Source organism: Ambystoma mexicanum, chromosome 4p (assembly GCF_040938575.1).
Source record: "Ambystoma mexicanum isolate Mex_15411 chromosome 4p, UKY_AmexF1_1, whole genome shotgun sequence".
Lineage (NCBI taxonomy): Eukaryota > Metazoa > Chordata > Amphibia > Caudata > Ambystomatidae > Ambystoma > Ambystoma mexicanum.
Genome location: NC_090927.1, coordinates 535,705,787 through 535,731,586, shown reverse-complemented (window position 1 = coordinate 535,731,586; position 25,800 = coordinate 535,705,787). Strand labels below are relative to the sequence as shown.

The 25,800-nt window shown below is 49.7% G+C and overlaps 1 protein-coding gene across 15 annotated transcripts in view; it reads right to left on the bottom strand.

Annotated features, from left to right (window-relative positions):
- Positions 1-25,800, bottom strand: part of FBXO25 (F-box protein 25) — a 989,471-nt gene that overhangs the window by 597,011 nt on the left and 366,660 nt on the right. For 8 of the 15 annotated variants that reach the window (XM_069606066.1, XM_069606067.1, XM_069606069.1 and 5 more), the window contains one exon: positions 18,772-18,867. The exons of the other annotated variants lie outside the window; for them this stretch is intronic. In XM_069606066.1, coding sequence (XP_069462167.1) covers positions 18,772-18,867 — 96 coding nt within the window. The remainder of the gene's footprint in view (positions 1-18,771; positions 18,868-25,800) is intronic. 15 annotated transcript variants of the gene reach the window in all.

Below are 25,800 nucleotides of genomic sequence, written 5' to 3'. Positions count from 1 at the left end.
TGAAACGCAGCGGTCTGAAAGTCCGTGCCCGTCGTGAGGTGAGCCCGGGTGCCCCACCATAGGATCGCCCGATGGAACTCCTCGTCGAGGGGTTCCTGTCCTCGAAGCTGCCCCCCGCCTGAAACCAGCGGGCGTCGAGGAACTCCTGTAGCAGACGCATCCAGAGTCTGCAAAGGGGTACAAGGTAGATGCATGAGAACATCATCCCGAGAAGGGACTTGATGAAACTCACCCTGGCCACGTCCGTGGCTAACAGTTGCCGTACCTTGCCCATGATGGTTTTGGTCCTCTCCTCTGAAGGGAAGGCCAATTGCTCCACTGTATCGAGGTTCGCCCCCAAAAACAGTGCTACTTGCGACAGAACCAGGTGGTATTTGGGGTAGTTGATGGAGAATCCCAGCTCCGTGAGCAACCGGACGGTCCTCGCCGTATGATTGACGGCGAGTTCCCTTGACCTTGCCCAGATTAGCCAGTCGTCCAGGTAGGGGTAGACGTGGATCCCCTGCAGGCGCAGCAGCGCCGCTACTGGTGCCAGGCACTTGGTGAAAACCCTGGGTGCCGACTTTAATCCGAACGGTAGGGCTCTGAATTGGTAGTGGCGTCCTTGAACCACAAACCTGAGGAACTTCCTGTGCCTTTTTAGAATGGGGATGTGGAAGTAAGCATCCGCAAGGTCCAGCGACGATAAGTTGCCTTCCTCCAGCTGTCCCAGTACGTGCTGGAGGGTGACCATCCTGAATTTCTGCGCCTTGATGTATTCGTTTAACCGACGCAGGTCTAGGATGGGGCGCCAACCGCCTGTCTTCTTCCTGATGAGGAAGTACCTTGAGTATACTCCGGAGCCCCGGAGCCTCCTGGGGACGAGCTCGATGGCACCTTTCTAGAGCATCGCCTTTACCTCCAACAGCAGTTGAGGGACGCGATTCTCCTTCCTGGCCACGGGAGGAATGCGAGGGCACTTCTTTAGGAATTCCAGCGAGTGCCCGTTGGCCAGGGTGTCCAACAACATGGACTCCCACACCCTGACGAACTTCGTCAGTCGGCCTCCCACTGGGGTGCTTCGGTGGGGGCCCGACCACCCAGCCGGGTCAGTCTTGCTTGGAAGCGGCCTTGCCGCCTTGGCCTCCTTGACAACGACGGCGGGAACCCCCTTGCTTGCCGCGACCTCTGTAGGCCGCCTGGGAAGAGGAGCGGGCCGCTTGGCGGTAGGTGGAGGAGCCACCACTGGATCCTTTGGAGGCACCCTGTCTGCCTCCAGAGCTCCGAAAGGGCCGTCGCTGCTGAAGCACCCCAAGGGCCCGGGCCGTCTCTGAGTCGGTCTTGATGGCCTGTAGAGACTCATCCACCACCCTCCCAAAGAGGTTGTTGCCGTCGAACTGCATGTACAACACTCTGGTCTGGACGTCCTGGCGAAAGTCTGTCGCCTTGAGCCATCCTCGTCATCAGAGGCAAACTCCGTTGCCCAGTTGGCGAAATCCGGTATCGGCAATGTCCGTTGCCACCGTAATGGCGTGATCCGACGCCACCTCGCCCTCCTGCAGAATTTCTAGGGCCTCTGCCCTTTTGTCATCAGGCAGGAAATCTAGCAGGGGAGCTATCTTGAACCAGAGCTCCCTGTCGTAGCAGGCCGCGATTGCTAAGGCATTGGCCGCCTTAATCGTCGTCGCCGCCGACGAGATGACTCGTCGTCCCATAGAGTCCAACTTCTTACCCTCGCTGTCCGGCGGGGAAGTGGAAGTTGAAGCCGCCGCGCCCGCTGCCTTCTTCTTAGCTGCTGGCGAGACAACCAAGTCCAGCGTGGGCTGGGCCCTGAGGCACAAGGGGGCGTCATCGGGGATTCAGTACTTCTTCTCGTACCTGTCCCTCTTGGCGGGTGTCGTGGCAGGGTTCTTGAGGACAGCAAGCCCCTCGTCCCAGATGTCATCGAGTAAAGGCACCGCGAGGACCGTCTTCCCCTTAGCCTCTCGTCGTTGGTACAGAAACCCCTCCTTTTTCTGTTCTTCAGGGCAGAGCTGGAAGAGCTCCGATGCCCTGGTTATCATGAATGGAAAGAGCCGACCTCGTCTGCTGGGGATGCCCGCTGGGTGGGTGGCGACGGGATGTCTGCTGTGTCATCGCCGCCGTCATCATCCGTCTCCGTCGCCGTAACATCTTCCGGCGAGGGGGATGAGGGGTCCACCGGCCTCGCGGGCACGAAGGGCGGAGAGGGGTGGACTCTCCTCCGCTTGTTCGGAGGGTTTCCCGATGGGCCTGGTTCTGGATCCTCCGTCGGGGTCCGTGGTAATCTCGTCCTTATCTCGGTACATAAGGATTGGATTGCCAACAAAATGGCCGCCGAGCTATCCTGGGGCTCGGGCAATGGCTGCGACGGACGGGATGGCCGCTCCATTGGGCCCTGTTCGTCGTCCTCGTCGCTATCTTCGATCACGTCAGCAGGGACCGTCCCCTGGGATCGAACCTTGTCGAACCTCTCGTTGAGGTTTATGAACCTCTTGTTGAGGCCTATGGACCTTTCGTTGAGGCCCCTCTCGGTCTCCACCAGTTCCTCCTCAGAGGCTGATTCCAAGTCTAACGGCCACCGCCCCCCTCTTTTTCAGCCGGGGGCTTCACGGGTGTCTTAGCGGTGGGCTGGAAACAGGATTCCCTCCGCGGCGGCAGGGATACCCTGGGCCCAGAGGCCGTTTCCACTGGCGTAGTCGCAGCCGGCTCTGCCAGGGTCACAGAGACCACATCGGTAGAGGCCTTAGCCGGGTGGATCAAGGCTCTCACCACCTTAGGTGCGTCCTGGGCCTCGCTCCCCCTTCGAGATGGACCGGGTCCGCTCCAACGGCCTACCCGGGTTCTCGGACTTCCTCTTCCCCGAACCAGAGTGCTGGCTCGTGGTCGAACGTGCCGGGGAAGTAGTGCCCTGCTTGGCAACCGAAGAGCCCGACCTTTCGGCGCTCCCGGAGCCCGCGGACTTGCGGTGCTTGGCCTTCTGTTGGGCCCCCGTCGCTGGGGCACCCTCAAAGGACTTAGAAGCCCGCTCAGACGACTTCTTCGCCTTCTCACTTGCTGTGCCCTTCTTCAGCCAGGTGGCGAGGCGGGAACAACGATCTTGTTTGGTCCGTTCCGAAAGGTTCTTGCAGAACGCACAGTCCTTCTCCACATGCGTCTTGTCCCCATGGAGGCAGTAGAGACATCGCAAATGCTCGTCCTCCTTGAAAACGTTATATAATCCGCATCCAGGACAGTTCCTGAACAGCTTGGATCCGGGCGTCGAGCTCCCTTTGTCCTGGGCCATGTCCGTTGAGGTAGGCAGCAGATCTTCCGGAATCCTCCAAGAAGTGTAAACTCGACGAAAACTTCACCCTTGAGGGGCGTAGAAGAATTCCGAAACGGGTCCCCGTTATCGGAAGTAGAAACGGTGGAGCTTGAGGCTCGATTAAACCGAAAAAATGAGAAGTTCTCCTGAAAAAACGTGAAAACGCAGTAAAAAAACTCGAGAGCTAAACACGAGGACTCCCAACACTTGAGCGTGCGGTAAAAATCTGAGGATGGCTGCCGGAGGCAGGGCTTAGGGAGAGGGCAGTCATTGGCTGGGGGCAGAATGACCCAGAGATCAGTGATTGGTTACTACTAAGAAAGACAGATCAGAAACGAAACGGATACTGATTTTTTCTTTACCGAGGATTATCAGACTGACGACGGGGAATATTCATGAGCATGTGCATCCATGCCAGACCCCATGCTGGAGAAATTTATATTATTGTCACAAGGGATCAATTATAGAGAACCAGTTACTCCAATTTGGAGAAGAACCTTTTGGACTAACGAGAACACTTGCAAGGTTGTCCCAAGCAACCTTATTTAAGAGTAGAGGAAGACTTAAACAACCCCATTCTGAACTGTAACAGCAGGCCGGAGCCTGAGTGAGAGTGTAAGAACCAAAAAGAAAATTGAGTGGGAAGTCTGAAACTAGCCTCCAGAAGCCAAGTAGAGTGGAAGTAAACCTACTTACGTTAATATTATGTTGCTTAATTTATTAGTGATAGGGACAGAGAATAGAACAGGCTAGGTTTGCACACGTGTGTTGCTTTCTTTGAGGTTAGGGAAACCCATCCTAGTAGCAGTAGTGATAGTTGAGTTCTTCTTTTCTTTAATGAAACCATGTCTTCTTGTCCATCTTCTGTGTCTGACTTGCCATAAGTGGCATCAGAATTGGGATTCAAACAACCAGACACAAGGTTGGGGCTCATGTCAGATCAACAATTGAATACCACAGACAATATACTTGCAAAAGCCACTCCTCAATCCAATGGCTTTGATTTCTTTAGCACCAAGGAAATTGAAATACCAAGCAGAAAAAGACAGCTGATCCCTGCCAGTATTAGCAACTCCCCTGCACAAGGAAGCTATCTTAGGTTGGCAGTCAAGTCTGGTCTAGCTTGGCGACATACTCCAGATATAGAAGCATGGGTCGTCTACCCAGACTATGGAGGAGAAATTCAAGTAGTGCTACACAATTCAGGGCGTCCAGAGCTATACTCTAAAGGAAGGAGAACCCATTGCCCAGGGAATCCTCGAGCAAGCTCTTAACCTAGCTGTACAGGAGGTAAACCATCTGCCACAAACACAAACAGCTCAAGGCTCCCTAGGGATTGGGGAAGCTGACAAGAACCTAAGCCAACCTTCCCCAAGTGAGGGGGGTGACCTTTCCAGATATTGCCTTTGCTCAAAGGAATGATCAAAATCTGGCAGAGGCCTTCGAAAGAGATATCCTGGAAGATCGGGGAGTAAATCAAATGAACGCTTCAAGAAAAAGGGGCCTTCTGTATCCAGGATGTCAAGAGCAAGATGGTATCAGGAAGGCCCATGGAGTTGGCACATTCGGACACAAAGGCCGGTCACCAGGGCGTGGCAAAAACCCAAGATCAGGTTCTCAATAGGTTTTACTGGCCAGGTACTAACCTTTAATGGGTTCAAAGTCGGGTCCTGGTGTCTCCTTAAAGGTACGACCCGATTCCTTGATCCAATCATGCAGACGATGCGTGAACAAGAAGGGGCGATGGCTGACAGCACCATGCCTACTTTGGAATAACAGGGGAAGTGCTGGGACACCAGGGAGGGGATGCAGGGGAAGCACTGGGGCACCACGGAGGGGATCATCACAAAGAGGTCAAAGCCGGTGGCACAAAAACCCTCCAAAATGTAGGAAGGCAGGTAGCAGCAGAGCGTTTTACGAGGATGTGGGCAGATGCAAACAATACGTTTCCAGGAGGCGAACTGATGTAACGAGGAAGGGAAGGGTGCGCAAATAAAGAGGCTGGAAGGAGCAGGAGTGTAAGGCAAGGAAAAAATGTGAGTGCCTTACCTCTGCAGAGGGTTTGCGACACAAAGAGTGAACCTGAGCAAACTGTGTTGAAGCAGCGTCTTCTGGAAGTGGCAGAAGCCATGACAGAAGAATAGAACGCTCTCTAACGTTCCTAAAGAACATAGCGTCCCCCTGGAGGAGCACTTCCAACATTGCCATAACGAGCACTGCAAAGCGTCTGGTGTGACAGGCGTATGCGCCAATATTAAGGCATGTGTAGTGTGGTAAATGAGACATAGGAGACGGACAAGAGAAAATGTTTGAACAGGATATTTCATTAAAATAAATAATGCCTGCTCCAAACCCTACTTTTAAGATGGGTTCCCTACTCTAAAACACAACAAATGGGTGCTTGTCAGGACATGTTACACAGAAAGTTATGGACTCTGTCAAAACCTACGTTATCCTAACATCTGCACTACCACTATGAAAAGAAAATACAATAAAGTTTTAGCTTAAGATAGGGTTGCTCTCCTTTAGATACATTTCTTTGGTGGTAGTCAGAAAACCAGCCACCATTAGAGTTTTCAAAGTCTTTCCCAGCCTCCAGGCTATAATAGTAGTCCCAACCAAAAATGTCTCTCAGTTTTCATCTTTGCCAAAACGGCCGCAACAGCCAGTCTGAACCATTCCTACTTTACCCTCTCTTCTGAAAAGTATTCTCCTTATTAGACACATGTTCTCCTGGCCTGGATAGGTCTGTATTCACAAAAACAAAACTCTTTGCCCCTTGTTGGGTATTTATACTCAGCTTTGTGTGGACTATGGGCCTGCTCAGACCTGCTTTGGCAGTGGGTGTTGCTTCTCTCACCCACTTGTGAGGTATTCAGATTCTAAGCCCCCTTGTTGGTTATCTGAATTTTCAGCCTGGCATGTACTAAAGCCTGCTCAGCTCTGCTTTATCAGCTTGTTCCCCCTTCTGAGGCATGTATTAATTCTCAGCCCAGTGTGGGGTCGGTTGTGTCCTCACCACACTCCACTCGCTCATCCTACTATGCCACGTACATTCTGTCTGAGGTGGTGCACCTGCCGATGAGGTGTACATGAAGCAGAGAAGCGCACAGGAGGAGATGGGGATACTCAGATCAGTGAAGAAGGTGATAAAAGGAGGAGCTGGAGTGAACAAGTGTAGGCAAAAGCAGAAGAGGATAGAGAAAAACAGAGAGCAAAGCGCATGCCCTATACCTATAGGATGTGAGTAATGTAGGAGGAGGGATGGGAATGTGGAAAAGCATTGACGAACCCCAGAGGTCAGGACTGAGTAAGGATGATGTACAGACGCCAGAAAGAAGTCCCATTATAATGAGTTCACCACAAGGAGGCCAGGAGGGCTATGATACAGGGCGGGTGGGCTGTAAAACCAAGACACCTGGACATAGAGAAGGTCACAAGCCTAAACACCAGTCTTTGGCCTGTCCTGATCTTTGTTGTAGTCTCTGGGAGCTGTGGACTTTCTGGTCTACAAACAGAGGGAACAAGTCACAATGAAACCAACTAGATACAGAAGTTGGAGAGGACCAATGTACAAACTATCTGCCCAGTGACAAGAAATCTTCGATTGACCGAGACACCAAGTGATGGTAAGGCGAAATATGTAGGGACTTTTCAGAGACATTCAACCTTCAGAGAATTTGGAGCAGCCAGAAAGATTACCCCTCACCAATTTTTTAGATATTCATTAGCCCCATTGTGAAATACTCCACAATGAACTGCATATTCTCTATGTGACTACTCAACCACCTCAGCCTTCTTTTTGTGTAGGTTCCGTCACAAAGGTTAAAAAATGAGAACCCTAAAATAATCAAGTGTAGCAACCTTCTTCAGTTCTTCCCTATTCATGACCAATTGTTAAGACAGAGGGAGAGGGAAAGAGGAAAGGATAGTGAGAGAAAGTGCCAGAGGCCCACGAAGAAAATATTAAAAACACTTGAACCGTCACTGAGAGTTTACAGTGCCTTCTGTGAAAGACAAATGGAGAAAGCAAACGACCCAGATGGAGACCCGAATTAACCGAAAAAGAATATCTACTGCACCAAACAGGCCAGTGTGAAATTGCGAGCAGATCTGATAAACTGGATCAAGGCCTAGTTTTGCCAGGCTCAGTACACTTTGTTGAAGGTGGTCCTAATATCCATACAAGCTGGATATACCTTTCATTTTCCTGCTGGTGCACGTTTTAGGAATGAGAAGCATTTTAAGACGTCAGTGCATCATTTCTAGGCCTAAATCCATATTAGTCATCTGTCCTAAGACTTTGTTCCTCTATCCACTCCAGTAGCCTGGCCAGTAGAAACTTGTCACAAATCTTTACTGAGGTGTCAAATATATGAAACAATAGGAAGCAGAAGCCACTCTGTCACTTTTTTTGAGGATGCGTACCAGGATACTTAAGAGATAGGAGTTTGGCCAACCGGAGTTGCAATTTATGCGCATACAAATCAGCTGCGACACGATTAAGACATGTGGGCTTATTTTTTTGCTAATTTACTAATATCTTAAATCCCCTTGTGTTACCGCATCTTAATGCGTTCATTTAGCACATCATTGATGCCCTTAGTTTATCTGTGGACTAATGCGGAGTGGTAGTCCTGGTCCGATTCTACTTCCATTATAGAAGAATTAAAATCTTTACAGATCACTGCAAAATTCCTAATCAATTCTGAGGTCAATATATGCTTACAGTGCCCAGACTATTATTTTTGGAGATATTTTGCTAGTTAACTTCAGAACCCCTTACCATCATGGTTTACCACTTCTTTTACTAGGGGCCATCTTGGCAGTAATCCAATTTCCCCTTCCTTTTGATAACAATGCAAAGCATCCTTTTGTTTCTCTGGTAACATGGCATTCTTGCCCTTTACTGTTTGTAACTGATCAAAACTTGTCTTCCTTGTAATGGAAATCAAACTGTCTTTTTTATGTTTTGATATACTTTTTCTAAACGACAGATTATTTATTAGATATCACTAAGACTAACACTTTTCTGTATTAGTGTGTCTAGGCCGCCTGCTCCATTGTTAGCTCCTTCTATGGGTTCCATGTGTTAATATCACTGAAAAAATATCGCCATACAAGAATAGCACTTTTTTTGCAGTGATATTAACCCATAGAACCTGCAGTGGACACCACTGCAACCCCCATATTTTTTTAAAAGGCAGCTGGGGACACCCCTGCTCCCATTTACCCCATAAAATATCCCCACTCATAATATCGCCTATGGCCATTCTCGGCGACCATATATATGGCGCCATTATTGATGGCGATATTACCCGATACCCTTCTAGGATAATGGAGGCCTGAACCTTTGTTGGTATGACCTTTACCTGTAGTATTCTGTATATGTTCTTAGTCAAGCTTAGCTGTTGGGCAGTTGCTCAAAGAGATTCAGAGTGTTGGTAAAATAATGGGCATCCATAGTTCAAACAGGCTGTGGTTATACTCTGTGCTCCATCTGTTACGCATTTCAAACGTTGCACTTTGAAATAATCTGCACAACAACCAATGTTGCATGTTGCTGGGAATCACAGCACTTGTAAACACCATCAGAACAAAGGCTGTACTCTGTGAGTAATACCAAAAGTTCTCGGTTTTGTTTGATCAACTTTGAGAGGGCTATAGTCTTGCCAACAGTAACTATTTGTGAGATTTCACCCTGCCGGTAATCATGCTCCGAGATATTACTTTTGGTTTTCAATTTTGACATTGGAATCTGCCAAAAATGATAAAAGTTCCTAAGGAAGTTAACCAACATCTCAGCATCACTTGCAAGAAGAACAAGTTACTTACCACCTGGTAACCTTCTTTTGATTGGATGTTCCTCCAACGTATTCCACATCTTTGACATGTAATGTCCACAGCTGTGTACTTCAGAAACTTTTTCGGCAGAGGGCATCCTGCGTCGATGGCGTCGGGTTGATGTCCCTCGAAGGCCTCCATCCAGGGAGACGTCACCAGATGTTATAAATGGGAAGCACAGCACCCGTAGCCTCAGTTTATGTTTTTTCCTCCATAACATGTGACATGCATATATCCAATGCCTGCATGACTGTACATAGCATTGCGGAAACATAAGCTGCAATCGCCTAGGAAATTCTCCAGAGGGGCAGGCTGGGAGGGCGATGTGGAATACGTTGGAGGAACATCCAATCGAAAGAACGTTACCAGTTGGTAAGTAACTTACTCTTCCAATGGATTGTGTCCTCCAACGTATTCCACATCTTTGACAGACTCCCAAAGCAGTACCAGAAAATTAAGGATTGAAAAGAATGTAGCGTACCCAATCAGATGGCGTAATAAAGAACCGCCTTACCAAAGGCCAGATTTTGACCATGGATCATATCCAGGGAATAATGTTTAACAAAGGTGTGGATAGAAGCCCATGTGGCTGCATCACAAATATTCCTAATAGGAACTCCCAGTTGTAGGGCTATGGAAGTAGCCACGCCCCAAGTGGAATGAGCTTGCAACCCTTCAGGAGGGTCCTTACCCACCAATCGGTAACATTCAGTAATGGTGAGGATAATCGACCTGGACAAGGTATGTTTGGTAATAGCCTGGCCCAATCGGTGTCCAGCATATCCCACAAAGAGTTGATCATCCAATCTGACTATGGACATCCTAGAAATATAAAAGCTCAGAGCTCTCCTAGGGCCCAGTCTATGGTGTCGCTCCTCTTCCTTACCAGGATGAGGAGGAGGGTAGAAAGACTGAAGAACCACTTTCTGGCTTAAATGAAATTCAGACAATACCTTAGGTAGAAAGGAAGGACGTACCCTCAGTACAACCCTATCCTTGTGGAACACAATAAAGGGTGTCTTAGATGAAAGTGCCGGCACTTCATTCACTCTGCGAGCGGAAGTAACCGCAACCAAGAACACCGTCTTGAAAGACAGTCTCAAAGGACAAGAGGGCAAAGCTTCAAACAGAGCACCCATCAGGAATTTCAAAACCAAATTCCGATCCCAAACCGGCCCTGGAAAGGGGACGGCGGGAACACATTAGTGAGCCCTTTAAGAAATTGTGAAATCAAAAGGAATATTAAAGTAAGAACATTCTTCAGACGAGCGCTTGAAGATAGACAGCGCCACCAGGTAACCCTTAATGGTACCCACTTGCAGGCCGCTATGGGCCCAAGAAAGCAAGAAAGACAAAACCACGGGAATGGAACATTGAAAAGGATCAACATTTTGTCCTCTGCACCAGTCACAAAACTTACGCCAACGGTACAGGGATTTTGTTACTGGCCTAAAGCAACACCTCCATCACGTCATCCGGGAGGTCCCAATCCTTATACCTCAATCTTTCAGATAGCAAGCATGAAGGTTGAGAGTCCTGACCTCTGGGTGGAAAACCTGCTCCGCCCTGCCCCACCCCGCCGTGCCCCACCCCGCGAGCAGATCCTCTCGGTAGGGAAAACGGCATGGAGGACAGATGGACATTCCTAGAAGGTCCGGGTTCCAACGCTCTCCTGGCCCAACCCGGAGCAATGAGGATCATGTGGGATCCGAACCTCCGTAACCTCCTTGAGGAATGACGGGGACTGGAGGAAAAGCGTACAGCTGTGGGAATGACCAATCAACTATGAATGAGTCTCCTAAGGCTCCTCTCGTAGGAAATTCCCTTGAGCAGAATCTCTCACACTTCCGGTTGGCACTGGTGGCGAAGAGACCAACTTGGGTCAAGATCTCCAGAAGAACTTCCCACTCGTGAGAGATCGTGCTATGCCTGCTCAGAGCGTCCGCCACCGCATTTTGTCCTCCCCAGATGAACTGCAGAGAGTGAAGTTTCCTGCTGGATTGCCCAGAACCAGAGCTGAATTGCTTCTCTGCACAACGGGAGTGACCCTACCCCCCTTTTTTGTTGAGGTAATGCATGGCCACTGTGTTGTCAGTCATGATCAGGACACTCTTCCCCCGCTCAGATGGCAGAAAAGCCTTCAAGGCTAGCCTGATGGCCCTCAGCTCTAACAGGTTGATGTGGAGTTTGGACTCCGATGGAGACCAACGATCACTGGCGGTCAAGTCTGCGGCATGAGCTCCCCCAACCCGTGAGGGAAGCATCCATCACTACAGTCAGCTCCGGCCATGGTTGCCAAAACGGCTCCCCCTTCATCAGGTTCCCTTCGTTGGCCTACCACAGAAGATCCTGGGTGACCGAGATTGGAATCCAAACGGGATCTGTCATCTTTCCTGAGAACTGTGATCACTGCATCTTGAGGACCCATTACAGGGATATCATCCTCAGCCTGGCCTCCGGCACCAGAAAAATGCAGGATGCCATGAGGCTGAGCATGAGAGCAAGGAACCCTTCCCTTTCTACCCCCTCGGGAATATGCTCAGCCACAAGAGAAACACAATTCCACAGAGTGTGTGAAAATCTTGCCAAGGCACAAGTGGAGTTGGCCGATTTCAGCGCCATTCTCCCCGCAGAAAACACCTTGCGCGCCCAACCGTCGAAGCGTTTGTCGTCCCTATCAGGAGGGATAATAAGGTACGCTGCCTGCCTCGAGGTGGCCGTAGCTGCCTGAACCACCAAACTCTTAGGAGTGGGGTGAGATGAAAAGGTAGCTGGGGTCTCTACAGAAGGGCAGTATTTTTTAGTTAACAATTTGGTAAATGCCGGAAGAGATTCTGGGGTCTGCCAAGCAGCCGCCACCCTTTTCTGCAATATCCGTCAAGTAATCCTGAACAAAAGCTTCAGTAGGAGTGGACCAACCAAGATATTCCGTGACCCTAGCCATCAGTCTCCTGTAGGGTGACTCAGCATGAGCCCCAGGCTCTGGTCTGCCAAATTCCACCTCAGGAGAAGTGTGTAAGCCACTGGCATCATGAACAGATTGCCTTAACTCTTCCAATTGACTATCCCCTGAAAAGACAGGAACCACATCAGGCTCAACAGGGTCAAAATCTAAATCTGACCTCTCCTCCTCCTCATCGATGTCATCCAGAGGGAGGTAAAAGCGCTGTCTCGGGACAGCCGAGGGTCTGGAGTTCGTAACAGGCCTTACAGACTTGGAAGTAGCCTTCCTTGGAGGATACACCGTACCAGGGACCTCCAACGGCAAATCCTGGCCAAAAGGCATCGGGGGCACTGATGGCTTCAGCGTCGACAACGGTGCCGATGGCGCCAAGGGCTCGTACGAAGGCAAAGCTTCAACATCCGTATCCCATGGACACGGCAATGGAGTCGACGCCGACCCCGAGCCCTTAGCAGGTTTCTGCGGTCTCGCTGGGGATGAGGACCGAGACCTGGAACACGTCTCTTGTGACCATCCTGAGCCTTGTTTGAACGGGACCTCTACGGTTCACGATGAGGAATGACGGGGACTGGAGGAAAAGCGTACAGCTGTGGGAATGACCAATCAACTATGAATGAGTCTCCTAAGGCTCCTCTCGTAGGAAATTCCCTTGAGCAGAATCTCTCACACTTCCGGTTGGCACTGGTGGCGAAGAGACCAACTTGGGTCAAGATCTCCAGAAGAACTTCCCACTCGTGAGAGATCGTGCTATGCCTGCTCAGAGCGTCCGCCACCGCATTTTGTCCTCCCCAGATGAACTGCAGAGAGTGAAGTTTCCTGCTGGATTGCCCAGAACCAGAGCTGAATTGCTTCTCTGCACAACGGGAGTGACCCTACCCCCCTTTTTTGTTGAGGTAATGCATGGCCACTGTGTTGTCAGTCATGATCAGGACACTCTTCCCCCGCTCAGATGGCAGAAAAGCCTTCAAGGCTAGCCTGATGGCCCTCAGCTCTAACAGGTTGATGTGGAGTTTGGACTCCGATGGAGACCAACGATCACTGGCGGTCAAGTCTGCGGCATGAGCTCCCCCAACCCGTGAGGGAAGCATCCATCACTACAGTCAGCTCCGGCCATGGTTGCCAAAACGGCTCCCCCTTCATCAGGTTCCCTTCGTTGGCCTACCACAGAAGATCCTGGGTGACCGAGATTGGAATCCAAACGGGATCTGTCATCTTTCCTGAGAACTGTGATCACTGCATCTTGAGGACCCATTACAGGGATATCATCCTCAGCCTGGCCTCCGGCACCAGAAAAATGCAGGATGCCATGAGGCTGAGCAACCTTAAGAATTCGAAAGCCGGGAGACTCTGGGCATGTTGTAACTTGTCCACCATCTGCACAATGTGATGAGCCCTTACCTTGGAGGCAAGCACTTTCCGCAAGGATGTGTCCAACAAAGCCCCGATGTACTGGAGCTGTTGGGAAGGTGTCAGATGCGACTTCTTGAAATTGCAGGAGAAGCCCAGCTTGTGGAGGGAGCGGCAGGTAAGACTGAGGTGATCCACTGCTTGCTCAGGAGAACGTGCACAGATCAGCCAGTCGCCCAGGTTGGGGAAGATGTGAATCCCCCCCACACCTGAGATACACTGCCACCACCACCATTAGCTTGGTGAAGACCCTTGGGGTTGAGGTCAATCCGAATGGCAGGACCCGAAACTGAAAGTGCGAGTCGCCAGCCGCAAACCTCAGATACTTTCTGTATTTGGGATAAATCGGCACATGAAAGTAAGCATCATGTAGGTCCAGAGAGTGACCATCTTGAATTTCTCCTTCCTGAGAAGTTTGTTCAACCAACGCAAATCCAGGATGGGTCTCAATCCCCAGTCTTTCTTTGGAATCAAAAAATATGGGGGAATACCATCCCTTGTTACTCTACACTACAGGCACCAGTTCTATAGCGCCTTTCTCTAGCAAGATCAAGATTTCCTGCACAAGGAGCGGATCCGGAAGCTTCAAAGAGAGATTCCCCGGTGGATTGTTGTGAGGCCTCTTTAGGAAGGGAAGGCAGTAGCCGTGGGCCATTGTATCCAGAACCCACGCATCTGAAGTAATAGCTCGCCATTCTTCGAGATGCTGAGACAGTCTGCCCCCAACTGAAGAACCATGGCACATGGCCTCATGACTGTTTTAGAGCGGCTGTGGCAGCACCTGAAGGCAAAGAGGCTGCTGCCTGAGCAACTTTGGCACCTCTATTTCCCCAACCACCACGGGTACTTTTACGCTGACCCCTTTGACTGGCGGCTCCTCTCATTCTACCAAAGGAGGAGTAGTAACGAAAAGAACCTCCCCTCCACTGCTGTCCCCTAGGACAAAAAGGCAGAGGTTGACGCACAGCTGTGCTTAAAGATTTTGCCGCAGCTTTGGAGGTCTGCAACCTCTCAAGGTGCTCGTCAGCCTGGCTGCCAAACACATGCGTGCCATCAAAGGGCATGTACAAAAGACGGGCTTGCAAAGCCGGGGCAAAACCCAACTTCTGCAATCACGCAAATCTGCATATAACAGTGCTCGCAGCCATGGACCGGCTAACACTGTCAGCCGTGTCCAAACCCGACTGAAGGGATTCACACATGGCATCCTTGCCATCTTGCATGAGAGCAAGGAACCCTTCCCTTTCTACCCCCTCGGGAATATGCTCAGCCACAAGAGAAACACAATTCCACAGAGTGTGTGAAAATCTTGCCAAGGCACAAGTGGAGTTGGCCGATTTCAGCGCCATTCTCCCCGCAGAAAACACCTTGCGCGCCCAACCGTCGAAGCGTTTGTCGTCCCTATCAGGAGGGATAATAAGGTACGCTGCCTGCCTCGAGGTGGCCGTAGCTGCCTGAACCACCAAACTCTTAGGAGTGGGGTGAGATGAAAAGGTAGCTGGGGTCTCTACAGAAGGGCAGTATTTTTTAGTTAACAATTTGGTAAATGCCGGAAGAGATTCTGGGGTCTGCCAAGCAGCCGCCACCCTTTTCTGCAATATCCGTCAAGTAATCCTGAACAAAAGCTTCAGTAGGAGTGGACCAACCAAGATATTCCGTGACCCTAGCCATCAGTCTCCTGTAGGGTGACTCAGCATGAGCCCCAGGCTCTGGTCTGCCAAATTCCACCTCAGGAGAAGTGTGTAAGCCACTGGCATCATGAACAGATTGCCTTAACTCTTCCAATTGACTATCCCCTGAAAAGACAGGAACCACATCAGGCTCAACAGGGTCAAAATCTAAATCTGACCTCTCCTCCTCCTCATCGATGTCATCCAGAGGGAGGTAAAAGCGCTGTCTCGGGACAGCCGAGGGTCTGGAGTTCGTAACAGGCCTTACAGACTTGGAAGTAGCCTTCCTTGGAGGATACACCGTACCAGGGACCTCCAACGGCAAATCCTGGCCAAAAGGCATCGGGGGCACTGATGGCTTCAGCGTCGACAACGGTGCCGATGGCGCCAAGGGCTCGTACGAAGGCAAAGCTTCAACATCCGTATCCCATGGACACGGCAATGGAGTCGACGCCGACCCCGAGCCCTTAGCAGGTTTCTGCGGTCTCGCTGGGGATGAGGACCGAGACCTGGAACACGTCTCTTGTGACCATCCTGAGCCTTGTTTGAACGGGACCTCTACGGTTCACGATGAAGATCGCGCCAAGGAACCAAGCCCGAAGGTGCACGAGCCACAGATCGAGACCGTTCCTTGTTGGCTTCATTAGAAGGCGCGAACGGAACTGTGCCCTGCGATTGGGAAAATCGCCAACATCTGCTCTCTGAAGGCAGTGTCATGATGCCCGCTCCCGGGGTGCCGGTTCAAGCCCTGCGTCTCCGAAAGCGGACATCCAGTCCCCAAGGAAGGACCCAGCAACCCCATATAGGGGCCCTTTGGACAGTGTCCTGGCGCCTATGGCGCCAGGCTCATAAAAGACATCAGTCCTGGCGCCATAGGCGCCAGGCTCATTATGGAAGTGCTTGGGTGCACTTACCTGATGCAGACCATGCTGCAGGATCCCGGCCTCCTTGAGGCCTGAAAGGAACTACTTTACCTGTGGGACTAATTTACCATCCGGGCGTGGTCGGGGAAGGATACATACCTGATTGGAGGAAGGATACATACCTGGAACTTCTTCCAAGGCTATTTAAACCCCACCCGAACAGCCACACGTGCTTCGCGTTGTTCTGCATCTAGCAGCTGGACGCTCACCGTGACTGCTCCTGCATCCTGACTTCTGCCATGCCTGCCAGCATCCTGGATCACCTGCAAAGGAAGGGAAGAGGAGAACAGAAGAAGGAAAAGTCCTTACCTGCTAAATCCGCATCCCGGAGAAATCTCGCCGACAATCCTGAAAAGGAAGACTTATTTAAAAGCTCATCGCGTTGATCGCTGCAGCGCCGCATTCCACTCACCTTTACAGGGCGCCTCCATGTTCAGCAGCGATCATCCGGATTCGCAGTCACGTCCCAGCGTCTAGGGAGAAAAAGACCAGAACAAAAGGTGAGAGAGAGAAGGGAATAAGGAAAGCTATATCTCCATGTTAAGACTTACCTGTTGATTCATTCCCTCTTCATTTCGGGTCCGCGCCGCATCCTGGCTTTTCCGGACCCCGGCCCCTAAGGGGAAAAAAAGACATCAGCGTTAATGAGCGAATGAAAAGACATTACCAAAAAACGCTCATTAAAGACTTACCTGATTTCTACAAGGATTTCATCTCTCATCTCGGGTCGGTGCCTGTTTCCCAGCATTCCGTACCCCGGCCCCTATGGGGAAAAAGACACTAGCATTAGTACATTAATGCATGGACACAAGGGGAACCTCTTATCAAAAAACTTACCTGGAAGCCAAGCAAGTTTGGTTCTCACCAATCCGAAAATCCAGTGAAGTAACTGTATACCAAACGCGCCCCTGCATCAGAAGCAGGATGGAGAGCTCGTCCATCCAGACCCTAAGGTGAGACGCTACGAGGAATCACAGAAGGGTTTCGAGGAGGGTGAGAGGGGAAAGTGGGAGGCTGATTGCATTACCCCGCAGACAGTTAATCCCCTATTTTTGCCTACAGAAGGATACTTCTGCGAGCCAGACAAGCCAGATTTGGGGGCCCGGTCCAGTCCGTCTTCCGAACCCTACGCATCACCTTAGAAGAGGTCACAGCAGCGCGAACCAGGCCAGCTCCTCCGTGGGAGTCAGGTGAGCGTTACAGGCAGCCCATTCCTCCGGAGTCGAGGACTTTGTTGGACAAGCCACTTTCCTCGCGGCTCCATCCTCCGAGGAGGATGGGGAAGGCGACTGGTGATGGAGCTTCCTAGAATGCAGAGATAAGGACGAGGAATAGCGGGAACCACTCTGGGACCGAGACCCCCAGGACTTCCAACACAGAGAGTCGCCCCTCAAATTATCGGTGGACATACCCTTGGACTTAGATTTACAGGACTTACTGGGTTTAGAACCCCTACCTACTTGAAGCTTTCCCTTAAGCTCCCGCAAGGCCTTAGCGCTCAGCGACTGCCATTTGGAACAGTCGTCGGTGTCTTGACTCTAGCCCAAGCACCACAAACAAATATGGGTCGGTAATTGACATCTTAGACTTGCAGTCTGGGCAAGTTTTGAAGCCAGACCACGGAGTCAGAGGGGTCGAAGAAGACATCTTCACGAGGAATACACAAGGCGCGCCGAGTCTCGGAAGGAAACACGTTTGTGGAAAAAACTGAACGGAGGCTATGGGCGCCGTGCATCCTATTTATAACATCCGGGGATGTTGCCCTCGACGGAGGCCTTCGAGGGACATCGACTCGACGCAGGACGCCCTTTGCCGAAAAAGTTTCAGAAGTACACAGCTGTGGACATTACATATCAAAGATGTGGAATACGTTGGAGGACACAATCCATTCGAACAAGCAGTGTTTGATAGTCAGAGGATAGGTTATTACAGTTATATACATCAGGTTACTGGAGCAATACGTTTTCTGTAAATTTTTGAGGTTTGGATTTCAGTGGCACTCAAGGTCACTGCTACCTTTTCTTTTCAATGTCTAGCTGTACAGTCACCATAGTCGGCAAGCATGCTGTACTACAAAGAAATCAAAATGTAGGCAAAGAAACTTGTGCTAGTGATGCACCCCATGTAAAACACCTCAAATGTAGCTAGTCCCTTCTTTTTTGTTTTTGGTCGAATGGTGCTCCGTCGCCCCACCCTGTTCCATCTCATACCACAAATTTTCAGATGCCGTCTATCCCCCCCTCCCCAATGTGTTCATAGAACGTTTCAACATTAGCTATGCTTCTTTTTGGTGCGTGTCTCCCTTACACTATCAGCTGGTACTCCTTCCTTATCTTTATTCAGTAAAAACCTATTAATTTCATATCAAGCTTATACTTTTTCCCAATCCCCTCATTTCTCGCTTGCTCATTACCTTCTTAATTTGCAGGCTCTCTATACAATTTTATCGCTAAAAAGAAAGTTAATGATAACTGAGTAATACTCGCCACCAACTGGCGTTTCTCTCTTGTCTTCACGCTGCGCTGCTTTTGACCTTGTGGACGTCTGTTCAATGTGTCCATGCCCTTTCACTTTCACCACCGTGGGTGTCACGTATATGACCTCGAAGGGGTCAATAAACCTGGGATCCTGCCACTTCCATACGGACAAGAATTGAATCACCTGGATAGAGGAGCTGTGCTTGTGGGAACGCTCCCCCGCCCTTTGGGCACTTGTCAGTTCTTCAACGTTGGTCAGTCGACATGTTGAACGCTGGACCTGGCGGGAAATGTAATTGCACACATTGGTCATTTCAGTCAAGTACTTTTTCATCTCTTCTCCTAGGAGGATCTCTACCGTAGTGTTAGCATCTGAAATTGAACGGGCAGGAGGGACAGCGCATGCATCCTGCTACCATTTACAATTTCTTGTGGAGTCAAGTGGTGATCTGCATTGGGGAGTTGCGAAGAGCAAAATGTGCCAGTGGGAGGCAATACAGTCAATTGCGGCACAACAAAGCATTCTTTAAGCAAACCATTTACTCTCGCAACAATCCCATTTGCCTGTGGTTGGTACACTGTGCATAGCCTGTGTTTTATACCCAGGAGGTGTGTTACTTCCTTGAAGAGGTCATTGGCAAAGTGTTGGCCATTATCCAACCTTATTTCATCACAACACCCCCCATCTTGCAAACATCTCCCTTCCTAGGACCCTTGCAGCTGACTTTTCATCATTTTCTGCACAGGGTCCTGCCTCAGGCCAACGTGAAAATGGACAGACAACCACGCGAATGTACATGTAACATGCACACCTATCTTGCATATCAACATTCGATATGAAAGTGCCGGAAGGGCCCTTCCGCTCACGGTAATGTTCCCTTCACAGTTCTCAAAGTATGACCAGACAAAAACTGCTGACAAATCGCACAATTTCCCACAAACTACAAACTCTGCCAATCGCTCATGTAAATTTGGTACATACCACCTTTCATTTATTTCTGCCACTATGTTCTCGATGGATATGTGAGCATGAAAGTGCAGTTCTAGTGCTACACCTAGCATCACAGACTTCCCCATGCTATTCTGCCTCCAGATCATATCAGTTGGTGAAAGGGGACACCAGCGTTGTATCCACAAATCCTTTGGGGACTCTCCCTGCAGCTCCATAATCGGAATAATTGGTATTGTATTGAAACTTTCCCTCTCTCTTCCTTTTCATCCTTCCGTCTCTCTGGTGCCACTATTTGCGCTTTTCCTTTCGCCCCTGGGTACAGCCTCATACTTCCCTCGGGTAAGTAGGTTGCTTCTTTGGCTGCTCTGTGTTAGGGAGAATTCTCTGTTTAGGCTGAATTAATTTCCTAACCTAGTGAGTCCCCCAGGATTTCTGGAGTTTGTTTTTTTCTCCTGCCAAGAGTGAGACTCTTTTTCTCCCACTCTTGGACATTATTTATGGTGTTCCTTTGACTGTTAATGTGTTTTATGGGCTATGGGGTCCTTTACTCCATAGGGTCTCATGTGTTATTATGTGTGTTACACAGCACCCTCCGTGCAGTGACACAGGGGTGTCATAGTGACACCCCGCCATAGACTCCATACCCTGCGACTGACTACTGTCTCCCAGGGCATGTAAAGTCACCATTGGCTTTACTAGTCCCAAATTATGAACAGAAACCAGTACAAACCATCATATTGTGGACGTACTGGTCGGGGCAATTCGATTGCCCCGGGGTCTGTTAGTCGAGGGGGCGCGTCTCTGTGCCCCCTGATCGAGTTTTGGCTGGTGGCAGTGGATACTACTTTTTATATTCGACCACGAATATATCTCTATGGGATTTTCACATTGTTCAAGGCTACCAATTTTAATTATTTAATTCTCATAGCCCCGAATATACCGCCGGTTTATTTATTTAATATTAATTCGCCGGTTGGTATTTTTTGCCAGGACTCGATTCTAAAATGGCGTTTGTGTTCTCTTCTGTGACTCCAACCCAAGTCGAGCCCTTTGTTCCACTTTTTGGCAGGCTTCTCCACAGAAGCCTCCAAAAGTAGTGCCACTCTGTCTGGGTACCACAGGGTGTGTGGGAGGGGGTTTAGGCACCCTGCACTGAGTTACCTTGGTAACTCAAGTTGCACTCTTGTGTGATTGGCCCAAGTGGTGAGCCGGCGGGCTCACCACTTACCATGTTTGATTGACAGCTAGGCTGAGTGAATGGGGGTGTGCTGCATAAAAGCAGGGCTTTTGGGACTGGAACTTCAGAAGTCACCACAGGACCTGAGAATCCGATGAGGGAGAAGCTGAGCCGACCTGCTACGACGACACCACCGGTGGAGCCCTGCGGAACCGACTCACCACTTCCCGACGACAGAGAAGATCTCCCGGCTGGAGAGTCTTCTTCCCCTGACTGGTGGGCACAACCAGTTTACCTTCTTTTCCTCGCATCCCAGGACGTCTTGTGGTCGAATTGCCCTGTGCCAAGCACCCCGGCATCCGGATATCCACTTACCACTGGACCGTGAATAAAAGACCGCTCTTTTTTAACTGAGAACTCTGCAGCTGTTTTCTTCCCTGGCAGTGCAACGGACTCCTGTCTTCCTCCCCGAGATCCTCTCTTCCCCCAGACGAAGCACCGACTTGCATCCGCTGCCAGGAACAACTGCCCCCGCTGGAGTATTCACACCACTTTAAGGTACCGTGTCCGCCAGGCCTCCCTTTCTAAAGATTGCTACAAGGTAATAATAATCCCTTAACCTTCTGGACTGGGCTGGCCGCCTTGACCATCTAACTGGTCCCTTTCTTTTGGTCCAACTCTTTCTGAACCTTTGAGACTTTTGTGCACTTTTCAACCGTGTGACCTTGGACACATTTCGTTCTGATCCTCTTAAAGTGGATCCGGCTTTCTGAACTCTAACTTCATGGTTTGACTCTGCCTTCCTCTCTTGCTGTGTTCTTTTGAAAGTGTTGGGATCTGTTTCAATTTATGCTCTGCCTTTCTCTCCCTTTTAAACCGAATTATAAGAGTGCCATCTGCGTTAAGCGCTCACCGCTGTCTGAAAATAAGTGGGGCTTTTTTTACTTAAGACTTGTCTAGTATTCTTTTAAGGGAGTGTATACCTTTTAGTGACCGTGTTTTTGAACTGCTTAATCTTAGTGCCTGTGTGTTTTATTAGATGTGGTTTTAAATACATAATTATATCTCTTTTACACCAAGCTCTGGTCAGTGTTTGCTTGTTCTACTGTGTTCTTGTGACCTATTGTGAATACTCTGTATACTGCCTAACTCTTCTTGAGGGAAGTCTGACTGCTCAGCCACAGCTACCAAGTGAATCTGTGTGGTACAGACTGCTACCAAGTGGGTCTACTGCAAAACACCTGTAGTCTTACATCTTTTGCAGTGGTCCCAGAGGGAACTGCACAGGTTTCTGCCTAACACTCTGTCCACCATTTTGTTGCCGAATGACAATCAGTCCTGCTGATCTGTTTGTGCGGCACATTGTATTATGGCCACCTCCACTGGCAATTTCAGTGCTTCAATCAATTGCGCTATCAGCTCTGTATGTTGTACCGGGGACCATCACTTCTCCTGAACCCCCTTCCCTCCCACCGCACCAATCCTTTAACTTTATCTTTACCACCCCCACACCTTTCAGTACCGCTACACCATGGGGCCCATTGTTCCATAATCTGTGTGTTTCCTCATTTATTCACCAGTTGTGTCAGTATTGGCACCAGCATTGCTTCTACTTGGACTGGACAAGGTATCTGTTACTGGAATACCATCTCACCCTCTTTTTCTTTATCTGAAAACAGCTGCTCATCCGTTACACCTGTTACAGTCAGTGTTGGATCGATGCATAACACTGTATGCCACACCATGTCCTTGTGTATCATTACCTCCTCTAGCTGCAGTACGACTGTGGTACCTTTTATGTCATCCTTCTGGCACTGTGGCCTGAACAGGAATTCTGATGCCAATCAGAACACCTTCCCTTGTAGTCCCGGAACCCAACCCAGCAGTATCTCTATCCTGTGCAAAAACATGCTCGGGTACATAGGTTGGCCTCGTAGTGTGCTCTGAGCGTGTGCCACTAAAAAGGAGCACAGCCAATCGTGTGTAGTAAATGCCTGGCATTGTGTACACCATCACTTGAATGATATTGTGCCCTTCAGAAATCTCTCCCTAGTATATTAATAGGAGTGTCTTTGGAACACAGTAGTGTCCCAACAAAGTGCTGCGTCCCTATTGTAAGTGGTACATTTTGTGTTACTGGAACCATCACCGCCGCCCCAGAGAAGCCCTGTGTATCCATCACCTTGTTCAATAGCGGGAATCCCCCTTTCCTTGTACAGGATTTGGTTGCTCCTGTATCAATGAGAAATGAGAATTCTCTTGGTTCTATTTTCACTGCTACCTAGGGTTTCTTACTGCTAGGACTGGACACACTCAGGCTTTCTGTGGGCCCTGTGAGAAACCTGAAGGTGTCTCCCTAGCTAGTCCCTGTGAATTTGTCATCCAGGTGGCCAGGAAATGGCCATCGCTATTGGATCCAGTTCCTGGGGCTGGAGCAGTGAGGGAGGATCACCTGGATGGGGGGGGGTGCTTGGGGAGTGGGACACCGACAGTTGAGATGCGGTATCCCCCCTTCTTTCAAGACCTTTTTCCCCACCCTACCACATAGGATATTTCAAAACACTGCCCCCCACTTTCAGACACGAACACTTTCGCACGACACGAAAGACAACGGTCTAACACTACAGCAGCTCAACTGACATGTTCCAATACAAGGGTCAGGCAAAGTCAGGCAAATGATCAGAAGCACACACACCCGAGGGCCCTTTTCCTTCCCCACAGGGAAAAAAGGTGGAGCACAAGAGCACAGGATGAGCAAGGCAGACTGCATGACGTGAGAGCTAACTCAGCTCGGCAGTTCAAAAGGGCGAGAAAGATGGCACATACCGAGAGGGTGACAATGAGAGAAGTGACCTTGCCCTTTCCGGCCAAGGTCTGTGAAACCTCTGCAGAAGGAATCATAAGACCGCAAACGATAGCCAGCGTGTGTTGCAGCAAATGTCAATGGTACACAAGACCCCCCCTCCACTGATTGCCAAGCCAGGGAGAGATGCTGGTCTCTGTGATACCAACCTTGACTCCAAAGAGAGAGGAATCCAATTGGTTCATCACAGCCAGTGAGTCGAGGGGAGAGTCAATAAGAAACCGAACTGTGTTGAACAAAAAACAGCAAACGGCTAATTTGAACTGTGAAAAGACTAAAGAGCTATTGATGGAAAAGGGTGCAAACCAGCAACAGAGGAGTCCAGCACTACATGGGTGTTCACGCAGGAAACTCAAGAGATTACCAGATGGTAGAAACTACCCTTGGGAAAAGGCAAAAAGAAGTCAAAGAGGTCATACAGGGATCTTGTAAAATCCTCTGTACAGTCAAATGTCTGACCGTCAGAAGATTGTGAAGAAAAGGGAAATGAATCCCTCTTGGTGAAAGTAGCGTATGAACAGTGCGTTGAAAAGGTTGGCAGCGACGGGAAGCTAACAAGAAGGGGCAAAGCCTGAAGTCACGTGAACAAAGTGTTGACAGCAGTGAACCCCACCGAGGGATGACCACAGTGAATTGTTTGAGAAGACATTAAGATTTGTAAATGCAAAAAGTATTGTAAGACCAGGGGAAGTGGATTGCCCCCCTTGGCATGGGTATCTGAGTCCCACAGAGGGAGATCAAGAAAGAAAGACCTGATCGAGGGAAGCCTGGGGGCCCGAGCCCGAGAGAGGGAGATCCAGGGTGTGGAAAGTCATCACTCCAATGGTTGTTTGCAAAGGAACTTTATGTTTGTTTGCTTTGTTAAATACATCTGCCCTTGAAGGCAACATACGTTTTAATGAAAAGAAAATTAACCATCGAAGAACCTGGTAGCTGGTACGGAACGGTCAACTTGTGCTGGGAAAGCTCGAGTGTGTGCTGTGCTCATGAGAACCACCTGGTGCCGTGCTCAAAACGTGGGGAAGGGAGACCCCTGGCAATCGCATCCTGACTTAATATTTGTGAACACTTCTTTCTTTATTGAAAACTCTGTCACACACTCTTTCTCTTTCTGTAATTAGTTGTAAGGACATGGCAAAACTTTTTTTTTTAATATAGGCATTTTACTTTGACAAGATACCACAAGGACTGCCTCATTTGTCATTTGATGGTCGAAGCTCGCTCCCATCTTAGATTTAGGTTAGGCGTTTTTCTACCCTGCATTCACAGTTTAATAAACACCCTTGAACTGGGATCACTTGTGTGTCTTTACTGTTGCCACCATGAGTTCCTTACAGCACCCTATTGTTGTGTGCTGCCCTGTGGGAAAGGGAAAGGATTTCCTCGCACAACACTGACCCTGTTATAGTGGGGCACCATGTTCTGTCCTAACACCACTGTACTTCCCGCAGCTACTGCTGGTATTTGTGTCACGGTTGGTGATGCTATTCCACCATCCACTGGCCCCCTTTGCACTTGTAGCGGTCCCTGCTGTGGGGGCGTCGGTCCCTGCTGCAGTTGTGCAGGGAGAGGCTGCATCTGCTGCCACTGTGGCTGTGCTATAACATACCCTTGGTGCTGTGCCGGTTGCATTGCAGGTGCTTGAGCTTGTTGCACGAAAGGACAGGTACGCACAAAGTGACCTATATGGTGGCATATGAAGCACAGCCCAAAGACCCTATATCCCGTCCATGTGTAACCTACTCCTGTTCCTCGTTGCCAGTATCCTTTCCTTATTGGAAAGAATCCCCCCATGCGTATAATTTGCCTGCTGTGGGGCTCCCCACTGTGGTATACACTGCGGCTGCGTGTAACCCCCTTGGCTGTGGTGTGTTCACCACAGGAAACACTCCCTGTTGGGTAGGTACCACTACGGTAGCATCAGGCACAAGCATCGCCCCTTCCAAATATATACTTTGACAGTTTCCTTTGTACCAGTTTGTTTTCTGCTTTTGCAGCATTTTCTGCCACCTGTCTCTTGCTCTCCTGCTTTTGTTTTCAGTAGTGTACTATTGTGGCCTGCATCTCCGGCCATCCCTTCACTTCTACTCCCACAATCATATCTAATGATCATCTCTCGGCAGCCGCTTGACCAGTATGTGGTAAAACAAGGGTATGAACTCGTCCCAGGACCTTTGTGTCTCTTGTGTCCAGAAATCCTGCACCTCTTTTATATAGTCTG